The following is a 17624-nucleotide window of genomic DNA, read 5'->3' as shown; positions in this document are numbered from 1 at the left end:
CCAGACTGATTAAAACCACTACAGAAACACAACATTAAATTCTATCAATCTAATTACTCCTTTTGTTTTAAAGACAATTTCAAGGAGATCACTGTGAGGTTGGTTTTTTTTTTTGTTTTTTTTTAAACTTTTAATGTAGAGCGTTTGGTTCAAGTACGTTTTAATAAGATGCTTAAAAATTCATATTTTCATAACACATTTCAAAGTAGTTGCCACTTCTCAATTCACCTGCTCTTGTGGGAATGTGTTGCGATGATATTCCCTGTGACGCACTGTGACATAAAAAAGGTGACCACAGGACAAATTAGCAGCCACTTAACGAGCACTGTGTTGTAATGGACAACTGGGGACTTGAGCAGTGCTATAGGACTTATTTGGTTCTCCTTGTGAGAAGTGAAGGTGGAAAAAACTAAGAGTTCCCCTGAGAAAACAGTTGTTGCGAAGAAAACATGTTTGCAGTCCTCAGAGAAACTTCCTGCAGCTAATACCATGCTGGTAGCAAGTGGTGTGTGTCTGAAAGCTGACTCTCTGCGTTTATCTCTTCTCTTTTTGTTTGTTTGCTTTAGGTAACCTCCTGTAAGTATGTAAATATTTAACAGTTAGATATCCGCTTCAGCAAAGGAAATGACAACTGTGATGCTTTCCGACAGCTTTCTGAAAGTCCAGGACTTTTCCAGATATGAGGCGTACGATCGTTTTATGAAGTTTGTTGGAAAATGAAACAGTTAAATGAGGTTGTGTAGATGGGTGAGAGCAGTCTGAGAACAACATGAAACTTTCAGCTTCACAGAGGGGAAAAGCTTATTCTAGAGATCATGCCAAGAGGGAATATTTCAGAGTATTTACAGGACATTCAGTGTGATGCCGGGCTCTACGGTGGCATTGTGGTTAGCACTGACTTCATAGCAAGATGGTTGCTGGTTCAATCCTCGGCTGGGGCGAGGTTTGGACAGTGGCCTTTCTATGTGGAGTTTGCATGTCTTTCCCATGTATGCGTGCGTTCTCTGTGGGTACTCCGGCTTCCTCCCGCCATCCAAAGACATGCATGTTAGGTTGACTGGCTATTCTAAATAGCCTATAGGTGTGAGTTGTTGTTTGTCTCTGTGTGGCCCTGCGATGGACTGGTGACCTGTCCAGGGTATACCCTGCTTTTTGCCCAAAGACTGCTGGGACAGGCTCCAGCCTCCCTGCGACCCTCCATCACACTAAGCGGTTAGGATAATGAATAAATGAATGAAAGTGTGATGCCAGCCTCCCCGTTTGTTCCCAACAGACTGTCCTAGCAAACAAAAGTCTGCATAATCTGTATGACTGTACTTTGTGCTGCAAGTAATAAGAGAAATAATCTGAATGTTTGAATTCCAGTGGAAGTAGTCTGACACTTAACAGAGAGGACTTCAGTAGCTGATAGATCAGCTCTTACTCAAGTCAGAACATGAAAATCCTGAGACGATGAATCCAAAATGTGACCTTAAGAGTTGCCGTGTGATGATGTGAAAAGGGAGCCCTGAAAGAAGAAGCATCTAATAAGTGATGTGTGTGTTTGAAGAGCCATACTTAAAAATCTTTGTAATTGAAGCTTTTAGATGGTATTATGGTATATATCAGGTTAAAGAAGCCATGATGAATAACCAGCTTGGGTAGAAACTCCTCAATTGTAAGATTTGAAGGAGTGTCGCTTAACTAATAAGTCTAGTTTTAAACCGTGTAGATGAGCTTTCAAATTGCCCTGATTTGGGTATTTTGCCAATATTTGCCACACATCTGTAATATTTTCCTTTCCTTGACAAACATCTGTCAAGATGTTTGTCCTATACAATTGATTTCAATATATGTGATCTGGGGTTGGACTTCAATGCATAAATAAGGATTAATTAATTAAAGAAAAAAAAATGGAAAAAATTGCAGAATGTTAGTCGGTGCATAGTTTCCTTGTAGACCAATTACACTAATGCACACAGCAGACCTCCGTTACTTAGCAACCTTACCACTATCTGCTGCATGACCAGTATGAAGTTGACACTGGTAGATCTGCCTTGGTTTACTGTCAGATAATAATGCCTATTAATGAACAATGTGGATGGAAACATTGTAAAGTTAAAAGTACTGTAACTCTTAGACAACAGCTGGAGCTGTTAGTGGAAGCATTTAATGTGACACTTAAGCTTGTTACATCCGCTGCAATAAGCAAGAACTTTTTTCTTGTTCTCTAGGCCCCAAGAAGAAAATGACACTGTTTTGTTCTCGTTGACGTGTTTGAAGACAATTATCCACACATTTCAGGCTGTTTTTCCTTGTGACTCTGAGAAATATTGTGTGATTGGTCAGACATTTGAAGTGGGCGTGGTTAAGATGTAAAAACATGAAGTCGCTTCTGCATTTTGCTGTTAGAGGTAAAATGGATCGTTTAGATTAAACAGCTGATCAAGTGGTAAAAAATGGAAAAAAAAAGGGATAAACTTTTTTTCTTTTACACCATGTGGCATTAAAACACATGGATGCAGCCATGTACACAAACCATCCTGCCACAGACCAAGTTGCTCGGTAAATTTGAAATAACCGGGTTCATTGCACATAAAGCCGACATCGACGCCCGTAGTGATCCCTCCCCACTGCAGACGAAACTTCTTGTGGAGGATGTAACAAAATTAACTTTAGGTCTGTTTAGTTAAGAAATATATTCATCAACTGTTTTAAAATTCAATGAGTTTTTCCAGTCATGAATTGAGCTATGATATGTGCATGCATATATGCAGAGCCCAGTGATAAGAAAATTATTATAAATATTATTATTCCCTGTTATTATTGATACTATAATGATTACTGTTATTGTTTCAAATAGTACAAATAATTATAATTTTAATAGTATTATTATTACTAACCAATATATAGTGAGTGATATTATTTCCACTAGCCTGGGTGTATCGCCAGCATTTCTGTAATGGATGATACACACGTTGCACACAGAGGTACAAGCCCTGAACACTCTCGGTCAAACACCTTTGCAGTATTGCACGCTTTGTTTGTTGTTTTGTTATCTGTTTGTTTGTCTTTTGTTTATGTATTTTGGATTGTTCAGCTGACTTGAGTGAGCACTGCTCAGTTTTTGGATAAACTCATTACATATTTATGCTGCCAAGCAAGTGACAAGAAACTGGACAAACATTTCCAACTATACTTAAATATGTTGAAAAAGTAGCTTTTTTTTTACATGACTTGATTGTTTGTTGTTCTCTAACCCTATAAGTTATGTGTCTGACACACCAAATAAAAATGTATTACAACCGAATGAAACACAGTTTTATGAAGCTTTACTTACCTGAAAATACGATCAGACGGTTGTTCCCCCATCACTAGATCAAAACCACGCTGGAAGATGGTGTAAGGCCAGGGACTAACATGAAGAAAGAACAGTTCAGAGAGAAAGAAAAAAAGAGGAGAGAATAAAACTGAGCGTTAGAATCAAAGCCAGAGAGGTGTTAAATATTTTAGACTACCCATCCTTCTAATCCGAACCATCCAAAATCACAAGCCATGCTTCAATGTCTGCCCACCTTCCTCCCCGCCTTCCAAAAGCGCCCCAAATCACAAACAACATTTCAGTGTAGCTTTGTGTAAACATGCATAATGGAAAATGTATTTTGCTGCAGCTGACATGCAATGTGACTTTGGCTCATATCCATTTACCAGAGGAGGGGATGAGAAGGGGATGACAGGATGAGACAGAATGCGAGAAAGATGCAAAGAAGGAGGAACAGGCAGAAGGTGATGGAAAGAGCAGATGCTGGTTGAAAAAGAAACAAAAAAAAGGGGGAGAGTGAGAGTGGGAGTGTGAGAGAGAGGGTAATGTCATGGGAATGAGACGAGTGCCAAGAGGCAGAAGTGAGAGAGGGAGAATGATTGAGATTAATGGGGAGTGGCAGCTCAGGGACTAAATAGTCTACAAAGTGAGAATGCAGGAGGGGGGTTGACAAGGGCCCCGATGTCATTCTGAGCAAACTCCTTCTCTACTGTAAGCAAAAAGAACATCGGGAAGAGGGTAGCGGCTTCTACGCCACAGGCTGCGGTCATTAAACATTTAAATCGCCCAGGGGTGCCCACTCTGTTACACAGCGACAGGGACACAGCGAGAGGAGCTGGAGAATAAGATAAAGCATTACACAGTTGGGTGAGCTAATGCAAATCTTCAGAAGTGCAATGAAATATAGACACACATCCGCATTTTGAACATGGTGTGGATGAAGTCAAAATACGGGGGAAAAAAAAAAAAAAAAAAAAAGCAAACGCTCAACCTGTTGCAAGCTGATGTTGGAAAAAGTTTAAGAATCTAGCCGTTCTCGCCATTACTGTGTTGACCCTTGCTGAGAGGTTTTAAGTGGCGGAGAACACAGTGGCAATCCACAACACATAACGCCCCAACCTTTCTTAAAAGGTATCCTGTGGAGTTTTAAGCCTTGAGCAATTCTGTAAAGCGACCCTGTTACGAGTGGCTCTTATCCTTGTGAGGCACCGCACGTCCCTTACATGTCTTTGATTTGGTGCAGAAAGAACCTTATTGGGCTAATCATCGTGGTATTCGCAGCATTCCTTTCTCTTGTAAAGTTAAGTGAGTAGGGTCAGTGTAGGTACTTTTCATTAATATGTTTTTTTCTGACTCGAGGTGAGGTTATTGGGGCTGTGAAGTCACCCGGTAGCTGAGACAATGGCAGCAGCTGTGGCTGTATCTCAAGGACTAAAAGTCAAGTTGATTTGAACCCAATTAAATGTTTATATGACTTCCTGGGAGGTTAGGTTGGCAGCAGAAAAACATTTCATGGCCCAAATATATCAAGTCAGCACTTTGAATCCTAACTTTAGGAAGGAAACTTAAATCCAATCTTGAAAGCTGAACAGACCTAAAAGCAACACTCTCGAAAATAGAGGTACAAGATAAGGACATTTCTGTACCTATAGGTACATTTTTAAGAAATGTTCTCTCAAAAGTACAATACTGGTCTTTAAGAGACCAGAAGCACACCTTCAGAGTATGAAAAAGGATTCAAAGTGACATAAAGTACAAATTTGTACCATTTCGACCATAAGGGTACCTGCAGCACTGAAAAATGTAATGTTAATGGCTGTAATGTTACAAACTAGAGCAGAGTTGAGTGATGACAGTAGTACTACTTAACAGTCATTTACTACACCAGTCAATGAAGGTCAGATGCTGCAAATTAAGTGTATGGCTGGTCAGTATTTTGAGTTTTTGAAGATTATTTCTAGATTAAAGATAAGATAATATTGCTAAGTTGCATGGACCAGGCCTAATGCTGTGGAAAACATAAAAAACATAACTTGAAAAGGTGAGGTTGAACTTGATAAGGTACAAAAATAGACCAGAACTGAAGGGTACAGAAATGTCTCTCAAAAGAGTACACCCCCAGCGACAAGCATTTGTACCTTTTTAGGTACAAGCTGGTACCTCTATTTTTGAGTGTGAAGATAACAGACCTGCAAATGTACTTAGATCGCAAATTACTCAGCATGAAAAGCAACATATGTAGGTTTTTTCCCGATCAAGCTGTGGGCACAAACTCTAAATCAGTAATATATTTTTCATTGATGGGTTCATGAAATACCATTTTGAAAATTGAGTTTTGGTATTTGGCCTCGCCATGTTTATTTTATTTATTTATTTATTTATTTTTTTTTTTTTTAATTACATATTACCATATTTGGATAAAGGGGGCAGCTTGAGTGACCTCTGGAAGCAGATTGATTAAACAAAAGTGTATTACTTTTGATGACTTCTTCAAAGGGATGTCAACAAAAAATGAAAAGTGTGAAAAGAAAATGAATATTTAACTCATAGATCATTTACAAAGTGCATTCCAGTTGAAAACATGTTTTTTTCATTTTAAAAACAATAGTTGTTTATGTACAGTAGACATTTCTGGTTGTTAAGGATATATACAGATGCAGTTACTTGGATTTGCCAGCATAAACCTATGCTGGGCTTCTCTAATTGGCCGCATCTGTAAAGAATTATTTCAGACTAAATGAATATAAACAAAACAAGTTGTGTGAATATCCACTTTGTGATCATGCAAACATTAATTGGCATTGGCAACATCACAATCCATTTTGATTCATCAAAGCAAAATCCCACTTTTTGCTTCTATGAGAAGACTGAGTCTCTTGTTCTTCCACTGCTTCCCTTTGTCATGATAACGAGCAATCACAAACAATCACAGGTCGATTATCATGACTTACCCCTGATTGGGCCCCCACTCACTGCGGATGCAGAGATGCTTGTGAACAGGGTCCTTCATGTAACCATCTAGGCAAAGGCATTCTCCTGTAAAACAAAAAAAAGACAGTGATTTAATCATGTCTTCATTAAAGTGGAGCCTTTTAAATTCGCCGGAAATTCCCTTTACTCCTCTCTTATTTTAACTTTATGAGAGTGATTCAACAGCGGATCCTCTTGAGGCATTCAGAGCTCTCATGATCATTCTTTATTTCTAACAAGGAAGTCCAGGTTGCCCATAAAAAAGAAGTTTTCAAGCAGGAACATGTGTAATCAACTCCAGCGCTATAATACAGCTGCTTTAAAAATGTCCACAAATGACCAAAGGCAGGAAAGGATAATAACAGTTCTCACCCCTGTCCGACATGCTAGTAGTCGACTTTACGGACACTGAAAGAAACATTTGCTCACTAATGTTTTTTTTTCCCTTATTGGAAATAGATTGTTTTTCCTTTGCACACACGCTACCTTTAACACTGACTTAAAATGATCTTTCTGGCTTTTGTTGCCTGGAAATTCTTTTTAACCAGTGAGCTCCTCTTGCAAAGGCTTTCACACACTCACGGCCATTATCTGAGATGTTTTAGTGACATGATCCTAGATACAAATAATGCTTACAAGACTGCAGGGTTGTCATGGCTACTTCACATGTGACTGATGTCTGTGAGCAGTTTTTACATTATTAGCCTTAAAAAAAAACCAAAAAAAAAAACTTCTACATTATAGATGGAGGTTCTCCTCTGTTGAGTAATCATGGATCAAAACTTCTCATCTCCTCCACGTAAAAAAAATCCACTGCACTTAACTTCTTTCATTCTATGTCTGGATGTTTTGTCCTTGTGGTATTTGTGGTATGAACCAGAGGTGAACAGTTTGTCGATTTGGTCATTTGGTGTAAGATATTTTCGGTTTAGTCTTTAAACTGCAGAGAGCTGCAAAGAACCAACATATACTACAGAAACATGCTTTGCAGCCAAGGAGGAATGTTTTCTACAACAGCTCCAGTTACACATTCATACAGAAAAGGTTTTCATTTCTCTTTGCTGTGCTCACCTAAACTGTACAACAGTGAATACAGTCAATAAAGCTCTTCTAATTCATATAATAACCAAGTTTGACGCAGTGAATCAGTGGAAAGGAGTCCAATTAAAAGACCTGACCTGCAGCTTCTTTAAAAAAGTTTTAGGTGTTTTTGTCTGGTTCTAATTAAATACTAAAGCATCATCTGACAAAAATGCCAGTGATTGTGTCCGTGTGGGTGGAGAGACTTCTATCTACTAACTCACTGTGAATGAGCTTAATGCTAACGCAGATAGAATGCATAGAATGAAAACACTTACACTTGAGATTGTACATGTTCTCCTAAAAATAAAAAAATATATAAAAATGAAAGCACAATTCTGCAGAGCTTATTTTTCCCCACATTATCATCCACAGAAGTTTAAACACACACACACACACACACACACACACACACACACACACACCAATAACTCCTAAAGTAACTTAATATTTCAAACATCTTTGTTCCACTTGCAGTCATGCTGGGGATATATGAGGTTTCTAGATTTTTTTTTTTTTTTGGTTTTGTTTTATTTATTTATTTCTTTTTTTTAAACGGAAAAAACTTCTGTTTAAGTCTTCAAGTTAGCCACAGGGGGTAGCGAATCTGTCAACAATTTAGAAGCTATAATCATTGCTGCTTTTATTTATTACAATGTTTTTAAAACTAAAAAAAAAAAAAAAAAAGTAATCCTGCATTTGTATACATGTAACCTAATTTCACAATTCCCCAAACACCAAACAAAACAACTCAGAGTTTCAATAAAAACAACTACTTACAATTAGCATTTAAGTGAAGTTTCAGTATGAATCCAAAAGTAATCCAAAAAATACTGTCTCCTGCCTCAAGAACAAGTGATGAACTCAGACATCAGTCAGCAGTACAATCATATTCTAAGAATGTATTTTTTGCAGATTCCTCCAAATTCACTTAGTCCAAGTGGTCAAGTCTTATGGAAGCTGTAAGCAGCACCAAACGGAGCACTGTTCATCAGTACAACATTTAAACTGGGACGCAGCAAATGATGTGAAACAGAAGCTTTAAACGTTATTCAACACCTCACGTGGGATTGTCCCGGGCATGCAGGTAAAGTGAGGCTTGATACCAAGGAATAAAAATCTCTAAACTGTCCAGTACCTCACCCATGGGACATAAACATTGTTGATCCTCTATGTTGGCATCATGCCGATAAGTAAAGCCTGTTAACGAAGAACAGCAGAGCATCAGCTTATTGTTCTGCTGTCAGCTCCCAGGAGAAATGTCGGCATTGACTTTGCTCACTATGATTGATGGGGGCTCACCTTTGGTTTAGAGGGTTGCCCAGGGGTAAAGTGTACAACATGCTCGCCTCATGCTCAATGAGAGGCAAGTGAGAAGCACCAGCCCCGGGCTTTTATACACCCCTGTTAATGGAAAAGGTCAGCTGTCAGTACCTGCCAGGCGAAAAGAAAACGCATCCGCCCGTTCTACTGTCCATGGTACGGACTAAAAAGGAAATGATTTGAGTCATTTTTCTTTTACATTTGACATCATAGCTGTAGTGACAACATTCTCTGTCTGCTCTGTGGTTGAGTCAAAACCAGTTCAATGACCTGTTTCAGTATCACTGGGGATCAACACAGAGTTTTGAGTAAAGCAACAGCAAAATAAGACATTTTAGTGTCTGCAAAGAATGGCAATGTTTCTTTTACATGAACTCTGAGCAGTTCGGAGGTGTATTTCTGCTTCTTCACATTTTCACTCTCTTTAAAGATATCTTACTGCAATAGGTAGAAATAGAAAAAAAGTTCTGACATATGTTGTAAATCATAACAGAAAGAAGACTTTAGAAAAAAAATTACTGATATTAACTAAATTAAAATCTTTTTAACTAAACATTAAAAACATTCCATTTCCTTCTTTACTTGTACATGTAAACGTTTTCCCTTGATGAGGACTGCTAAAAGCTAAAAAACACTTGTTTTCAACAACCTGTAGTTTACTACATGACAAAGCTTCTTAAATTATATTTCTTCATCACTGCTGAGTGAATTGTGACTTTTGAGTTTCCTTATTTTGTGCTTTTTTTCCTCTATTTTTCCATAAAATGTGATTTGGAAAATGTGAATCCAATAATTGTATTTATTTATTCATGCTTCTGCATATCACCATGCAGAAGCAAAACCTGTCTGAGGGTTGAAGCCGAGTTAAATGCTTGCTCAAATTTGTTACATTGAGTGCTTGCTTTGTTCATCTCACCTCATGAAACCATTCTTGTTAAGTAGATGATTATTTCTAAAACAATCACTTGAGGAAAAAAAAAACAAAAAACAAAAAACAATCCTTTTCATAAACTCTTAAAAGCCTTACCAACACTTTCCCTGGCAGACGTCCCACACTGCAGATGCCGTAGCTCTAAATATAACTGCTGCTTTGTTAATTGTATAAAACTAAAGCTGAAAAGTTTAAAAGCATAAAAAAAATTAAATGTCAGGTAAAACTGTCCAGAGAAAAACCTGAAAAGGAAAAAAAAAAAAAAAAAGAAAGAAGAAAAGCAATGTCAGAGCAGCATTTCAGGCATCTGCTGAACAATGCTAAATGCTTTAATTGCTATCTAACTGTGCTCTCAGGTCAAGGGACTCAGCTCAAACTTGTTTTACAGCTGCAAGGTGTTACCCTCCTTAATTGCTCAATTTATAGGCACAGAGTTAAGATTCCAATCTTCACACTTTATTTTTACTGCCTTTCTCACTTATAGTCACCACATAAAACAACAAAACGTAGAAGCAGACTGTATTTAGGTCAGCTAGGCTGAGCAAACGCACGGATCGCCCTTCAAAACACTGGAGCTTGGGCAGCGACAACAACGCCCGGGAACTGTATTTTCTCCTTCATGCGCTTTTGTGTGACTTGTGCACAAATTATTCAGCTCATCAAGCACATATCCACACACTGATCTATTATGCAGTCGCATTAATCAAGTCCGTATGTTAGGATGTGAACGTGGCGCTCCAGAGGCATGACTTCTCCCCTCTGTATTTCATAAAAGTTCCACACAAGCTTCCGAGCAGACAGAGGGGGAAATGAAGGTGGTGAAAACAGCCTTTAAACGTCGGCGCTGAGCAGGGAGGAAAGCACCGTGTGTTAAAGCATCTGTTGCCTCTTTTAATGTCTTGCACGAGCAGCACTGATACTGTCACAACCCATCTCACTTTTCATCAGTATCTTCCGCTGCAAAAAAAAAAAAAAAAAAAAAAGATTGGATTTAAGCTATCCATAGCAGCTCTGCAATCTGCTCTCAGCCCACACAAACACTTTCACTCACTTCTATGCACACACTGTCCTGCTGACACACCCACACATAATCACGTGTATGAGATGTGGCTTTTGAATAGCATGTCATACTAATACTTTCATTTTATTTCAATGAAGGAAACTCCATATTTTCATTCATTTGATGCAACAAATAGGTTGTAGGAACTTGAATAGGCAGTGAGGCAAAAAAAAAAAAAAAAAAAGAAGCAGCAAGTATGGGAAAACATTTTCCTCCTTTGTCATGAAAACATACAGCATCAGCATGCAGTAGTCACGTTTTGGCCAAAAAAGATGTCAAAGTACTTTAGTACCATCCTCTTTTCAAAGCAACACAACATTTCTCCTTCCTGGATTGCTTTTATTTATGTTAAATTGCTTCTGCTCCAGAAGTTCGGAAGGTAATTCCAATGCTTCTGGGTCAGCTTGCAATTAGGTAGTTTGAGAAAAAGGAAAACACTGGAGGGTTAGCGTTTAAAGAGGGCTTAGGGCCCCTTTAAGTCAACTGTAAAGCTCTAACTCATGATGTAAATTTTCTTTGGAGCTGAATTAAGGCATAAGTAGAAACACAAAGACTCTGCTGTTGCTCTGTGTGTCACTTGAAGTGGACAAAGTGTAAGTTCGCATGTATGAGGGAAAATCAGAAATGATTCCACACAAAGCAAGCATGAAATGCACTTTTTCATTCATTCAAAGGTCTCAGCGCTCACTCTGATTTCCTTGGGGAGGGCTGGGCTGCTAAATAATGGATGTAAAATAAAGAAGGCATTTCCACTGCTTCAAATGTGAGATTTCTTCCTGCACTCATCAGCTGAGTCTTGCAGTGTTCGAGATGCTCTGAGAAATCAGATGAAATTAAATTCTGCAATTTTTCATTCATGTTCACGTCAACAAAAGAAATGTAAATAAATGTGTAAATAATCTACATACATTATATGTAAGGATTAAATCTTGTCCACAAATGTTGCCCACCTCCCACATTTCACTTTTTTCTACAGCCAGCTCATATCGACATGCACAGGCATCACACACTGTCTGCTTCAGTCAGTGCAGCAGTGAGATGTGTGCCATATCAGACAGAAACACCCATTCATCTTCAGAAATCGATGTATCAATCGTAAACACAGACTGCATCAGCCTATATTTGTTTCCGTTCAATTACAAACTACTTTAACCCAATGAACAGGCGACCGACTAATAGCAACTCAGGTCATTTTAACCCCTCCCTTGGCAGTAAAGAGGAACCTTTAAGCAACTAAAAAACAGTTTACTCCTCTTACTTTGAAACTGTTTAAATAAAAAGGCAGATTTTAGAATCCAGCCTCTGTATGTAACTTGTGAAAAATTATATTTTTGATACTGTCTGCACAGTCAAATGTTTACAGTTACAGATAGATGTGAAAGCTCAGTGTTTATTGAGTCTTTATTAAACTAATGGAATTCAGATTTTGTCTTCAGTGTGATTTCATAGAATTCATCATAAGTAAGAATGGCCAAGTTTATGAGGTTAAAAAAAAATCTTGCTTATAAATCCACTGACTCTGGATGGGATTTTGCTTTGAACTCCAAAATGCACATGCTTTTTTTCTATTAACCATTTCCTAGCCACTTAGTTCCAGATCACTGCTGACTTGATGAAAGTCTAAAAAGAATTAAATTAAAAAAAAAAAAAAAAAAACTTGGCACTGTGCAGAGCGGTTTTTCCCAAAAAGATAATGAACTGGCACAAAGAGCCAAAGTATCCAGGACAAAACAATAAATAATCAGTCCAATTAAGAATGCAGAGACATGCAGGAACATTGTTAGCCACGTTGTCAGGTTGTTGATTGCTTCAATGAAGACTTGGCAATTATTTACAGAGAAAGTTTCTGAACGCATCAAATGTTTACAGTTATTTGTCATTTCTTGTGTTTAGGGTTGTTCTTGAGTGTCTCAGGCAAGAAACTGGGCCCCAGATTGCTTTATGACACTTTTATCAAAACCTTCGAGAGAATTAGCAGCTTTTGTGGTTAACTCTGTTTACAAATTCCAAGCATAAGAAACCCTTTGGTCACATCTAAAAAACAAAACAAAACAAAAAAAAAACATGAATTATAAATCAAATAGAGCAGCTTTCAGTATAAATCCACATACAGATGAGGAATGTGTAGACTGTGCGCGCTGAAGCTGATTATTATTTAAGGCACACAACCTAATTCTTCATATTTAATTAATCTGAACCTGAAAGTGGATGCATTTTTCATACAGGAAGTCTTTTTCTAAGGCTTTATTGTGATGTGTGCTGCTTTTTTTTTTTTTTTTTTTTTTTTTTTTTTTCCTGAGCCACAACTATTTTTGTAAGTGAGAATCATGAATCTTTCTTTGTCTTTTTTTTTTTTTGTCATAGCACATGTTTACTCTCAACACCTCCACAGGAAGAGAGAATGTGTCACATTTAACACTTTGCTTTGAAACAGTTTGGTGATCAAAATAGCTAAAAAGATACAAGTAAGAACTCATCTGTGATGAGCAATTATTTAAAGGCTCTGATTATTTTCTGAGTGTATTGGAAAGGTTTATTTATTTTCATGAAAATAACAAAAGATAACTTGGGAATAATTCAAAGCAGCTCTTAAACATAATAAATGCTAAAATTATTGAGGACATATGTGGTAAGATTTAGTCTGTCAAAAGCATGTGTTTTTCAGATTAAATTGTTTCTAACTTGTTTAAACAACCAGATATGTAACGTTATTCTGTTTTACAGGTTCCCACTTTCTTAGCAAATTTGGATGCTGGAAAGATCAAAATGAATTCATATGCAGAGGATTTATAAAGAGCTTGTTAAACAACAAAATGTTCTGCTATTCTGTTTTATGAGCACAATGTTCTCATCATGTGGAATGTGAATATGGTCTGCATCATGAATAAAACATTACGTACAGTAGCTGCACATAGTCCTTATTCCAAGAATGAGACGGGCACTAATACTACTATCATTAGGCTTGAGTTTATTTAAAATACTTAACTTGACATTTGTCGGAGACTAAAATAGAAAAAAGAAAAATTAACACATTTTTTCTGTACTTTGAATACTTAAAACAGGTACAACTGATCTTAAAAAATAATTTGAAGGAGCTTTGTATTGTTCCTCCATCTGCTCAAAATGATTTACTTTAAAAAAAAAAATCATTCTTCTTCCGAAAATTACTGTCGCCCAGAAACTGATAAATAAAAACAATTAACTTTGTAAAACGTACAACTAGACCAGAAATGCTTTTAGGTTTGTATCTGACCAAAAAAAAAAAAAAATCTGATATTCAATAAAGATGTTTTTGATGCATTGTAAAAAAAAAAAAAAAAAAAAAAAAAAAAAAAACATTCACAGTTGATGTATAAAATGTTAAACATTATACAAAGTTGAAGAATGCAAATGGTGAAACTCAAAATTGAGCATGTAACAGACACAATGGCTGGGAGTAAAATCCAACCTGTACCTCTGCAATGAAAGCTAGTGTGTGGAAGCATTTTGGGTCTTTAGCTTGGTTTTCTCAGGGAGTGCTTCATGCTGGGAGGTGTGAATACACAAAAATCTCAGATGCAAATCGAAGAAGCAAACTGTGTGTTGCACCCAGTTTGCTTCAAGTGAAGCAAAAGCAGGAAGTGGATTACAACACAAAAGGCATTGTGGGTTCAACATCACACATTGTGAGTAAACCCAACCCAAAACACACGTCTGTATGACTATAGCCAGCTCTGGGCATGAGAAGTGACTTGTGGTTGGACGTGATGTGGTAAAGCATTTTGCTCTGATGTGGTGGAAACAGAAGTTTTCCTGCATTGAACTAAACATGAAAGAGTTTCCTTTTGATATTTGCACAGTAAATACATATTTCTACTCATATGCATCAATAATTTTGTAAAGGCATCCCAGCCCTCTGACATCATCAAATAGTGAGGTCCGTAAAGTTTCTGACCCCCACAGGAAACATCTGCTGTTGAAACGATGGTTACTGATGAATCCCCTGAAGTTCGTCATCGCATGACTCGTGATCAAAAGGATTAGTAAAAGTTGTTTGTGGTTGAAGTAAAACGAAAGGAAATAACCTGAGGAATAATAAAACACCTTCCCATATAAAGTTTGTGTATTTCAGTATATCTCTCCATCCCATAATACCAGCTGCTATGAAAAGGGCTGTAAAGACAGCCTTTAAAAGACACTTTGTAATGTTGCTCTCTGGTTCTGTAATAAGAAGTGTTTGTGGAAAAACGAGAGCCTGTCTTTAAAGCTGTAAAAATTTATGGATATTTTATTTTTTAATGCAGAAATGATTATTATAATTATTTTTCTTCCTCATTGGTCCATTCCTGCTCCCACAGCTTACCTCCAACACATCCTACTGGCCTGCAAGTCAGCTTGGCTTGTGTGTTAAAACATCAGGAAAAATATTTAGGAGTTTACTCTGACCTGTTTCAGGGTCACACTGGTGCTCACATGGATCCAGGAGGCGTCTGCCACACAGCTCGCTCACCCAGGGTCCGCTGGCATTCTGCTGGTGATACAGCAAGATGTGCGCTGGGTTAAGCCAATCCGACGCATCCAGCTGGCTTCCCTGCAGCAAAATGAACCTTGAACCTGAAGAGGAGAGGAAGGCGGGAAAAGGTTGGGAGGAAGAAGAAGAACAGAGTAAGATGACAGGAAGTGAGAGGAGCAGGGCAAAATATAAAAAAAATGTTTTTTCTGGATTTAAAACACACAAAAAAAAGACATACTAGACCTTGGGATGAAAGTATGAGAAGAGCATGCATGACATTTCGGTACTTGAGACAGAGATGAAAAGATATTTTACTGGTGATAAAAACTTGAAACATTGAATGAAAATAGTTTGACTCATGGTGACTGACAGTGAGGCACTAGACTGCTATTAAAGGAATGTGCGCAATTCTAAAAGATGAAGCACACTTTTGAACTTTTAACATTTTCAGAGCCTTATTAATATTTTTATGATTAAAAAGGAAAAAAGAAAGAAAAAATATTTGTATGAATAAATATTCACTCATATTAAAATTCAGAAAATGACAGAAATTCATGGCCTGTGTTAATTTAATTTTATATTGAATGATGTTTCTTGTGTTTGGTGAAGGATTTACATGGAATCTCCACCACATCTCTCCTTCCCATAGCAGCGAGGTGAAAACATGGACATTCTGCACACAGTCTGTGCTACTATCCAGCTGCTGCCATGTTCAAATTAAATCAACAACCACCAAGCAAACAAGTCTTTGTGGTAACCATGGCTACATGTGAACCAGTTAAAAGTAAAGTCTGAATTGAATAAAAAAAAAAAAAAAAAAAAAAAAATTTTACTCACCGGTATTAATATACTGTATCTGCACCAATTTATCTGTAGTTTGTAACAGCCAGAAGGGATGCTTTGTTTTGTTATTCCTATGACTTATTTCCCAATGCAGAGTGGTGGGAGGAGCTCATCAGGCCAATGATGAGCTTGTTATGTTCTCTTTTTGTCTGTAGATCTGCCTTGTACCACTTCTTTGTTGTGGTTTTTGACTCAGGTCATGACAACCTTTATTTTCTTGTATTTTTACTTAACACCATTAAACATATTCTATTTAAAGCCTCTCACTCCTGAACATGTCAGAAGTCTACACGCTAACTACCATTAACCTACTCAACCTTTACACATGTCTTGATAGCTACATAATTAGATTTGAGTTAAAATTCAGCATCAGATCAACACTTAAGTTTGTCACAGCTGATAAATGTGGGCAAATTACTGCAAATTAATATAATTAGCTAAAATGTACTGGAGGCAAGAGATATTTTATAAGAACACAATTCTAAATGAATTAGACAACATTAAAAGGCACTCTCTGCTATCATTGTATTGTTGCTGAAAGGCAGCAAAGAACTTTTTCCTAAAAGAGAGCTTCACTGACTACACCTTAAAACTCGAGTAATTGCAGGTTTAATGCTGGTAACTAAATGGCAGAAAGTTAAAAATCTGGTTCATATGTGAAGTTTTCTCTTCTCACTTTGGTGGCTGTCTGTAATAAGGTATGGTTAAGAGGATCACTAAAACCAGCCAAGCACTTAGAGTCAGGAGTCTCCAAGCAACTGACTTTAATGCCGCTTTACTAAGCCCAGTCTGGGAAAGACAGTCAACAATACCCTGATGTTTCTGTCACAATGTAGCTGTAGAGCAGAAGTCCCCAACTTTGGTCCATGAGGGCTACCATCCTGCAGGTTTAAGTGTTTCCCAGTTACAACCCACTTGATTCAAATGAAAAGGTTGTTCAACAACTTATCTTTTGCACCTGCCTGTTAATGGGCCGTCGATATGGGTCAGGTGTGTTTTACCAGAGAAACACTAAAACCTGATGGATGGTAGCCCTTGAGGGCCAGAGGTTGGACTGTTGGAAGTTTCTAAAGCAGGGATGGGAAACTCCGTTCCTCCAGGGCAGCCATCCTGCAAATGTTAAGAGTTTGCCAGCTGCAACATAAATGACACACAACAGACTTGATTAGCAGACTCGTGCAGAGCTTCACATCAAACTCTGCACAAGTCTGCTTGTTACCCATTGGTTTGAATCCGGTGTGTTGCAGCTGGGAAACTCCTAATATCTGAAGGACTGGAGTTCCTCACCAATGCTCTTTTTTAAAAAAAAAAAAAATATTTATTTTTATTTTTGTAGATGAATCAGCAAGATCAGGACCAATTAATAGAGAAAAAATGAAATAAATATTATCATACAAGCAGCAGACAACTGTTTTAAACTGTTTAACTAACAAATCATCAGCACTGCAGATTTAAAAGTTGGTAATATCCAGATATAAAATATGGATACGATGCTAAATTCTACATTCCAACTAAAACAGCAGAAACTTAAAGCAAACTTTGACCCAGTTCATGTCTTTAACTTACACATCCTAAACTTAACTCTAATAAACATGCACTTTTTTAGGGCTACACACTTTTAGCT

The 17624-nt window shown here is 37.5% G+C and overlaps 1 protein-coding gene across 1 annotated transcript in view; it reads right to left on the bottom strand.

Annotated features, from left to right (window-relative positions):
• Positions 1 to 17624, bottom strand: part of astn1 (astrotactin 1) — a gene marked incomplete at both ends in the record, with an annotated part of 379418 nt that overhangs the window by 239642 nt on the left and 122152 nt on the right. The window contains 3 exons of the mRNA XM_079244285.1: positions 3320 to 3394; positions 6253 to 6337; positions 15091 to 15258. Of these exons, the coding sequence (XP_079100411.1) occupies positions 3320 to 3394; positions 6253 to 6337; positions 15091 to 15258 (328 nt within the window). The remainder of the gene's footprint in view (positions 1 to 3319; positions 3395 to 6252; positions 6338 to 15090; positions 15259 to 17624) is intronic.

This window comes from Telmatherina bonti, assembly GCF_933228915.1.
Source record: "Telmatherina bonti genome assembly, chromosome: 7".
Lineage (NCBI taxonomy): Eukaryota > Metazoa > Chordata > Actinopteri > Atheriniformes > Telmatherinidae > Telmatherina > Telmatherina bonti.
Note: the sequence above shows the minus strand (reverse complement) of the source record. Positions and strands in the feature narration are given on the sequence as shown.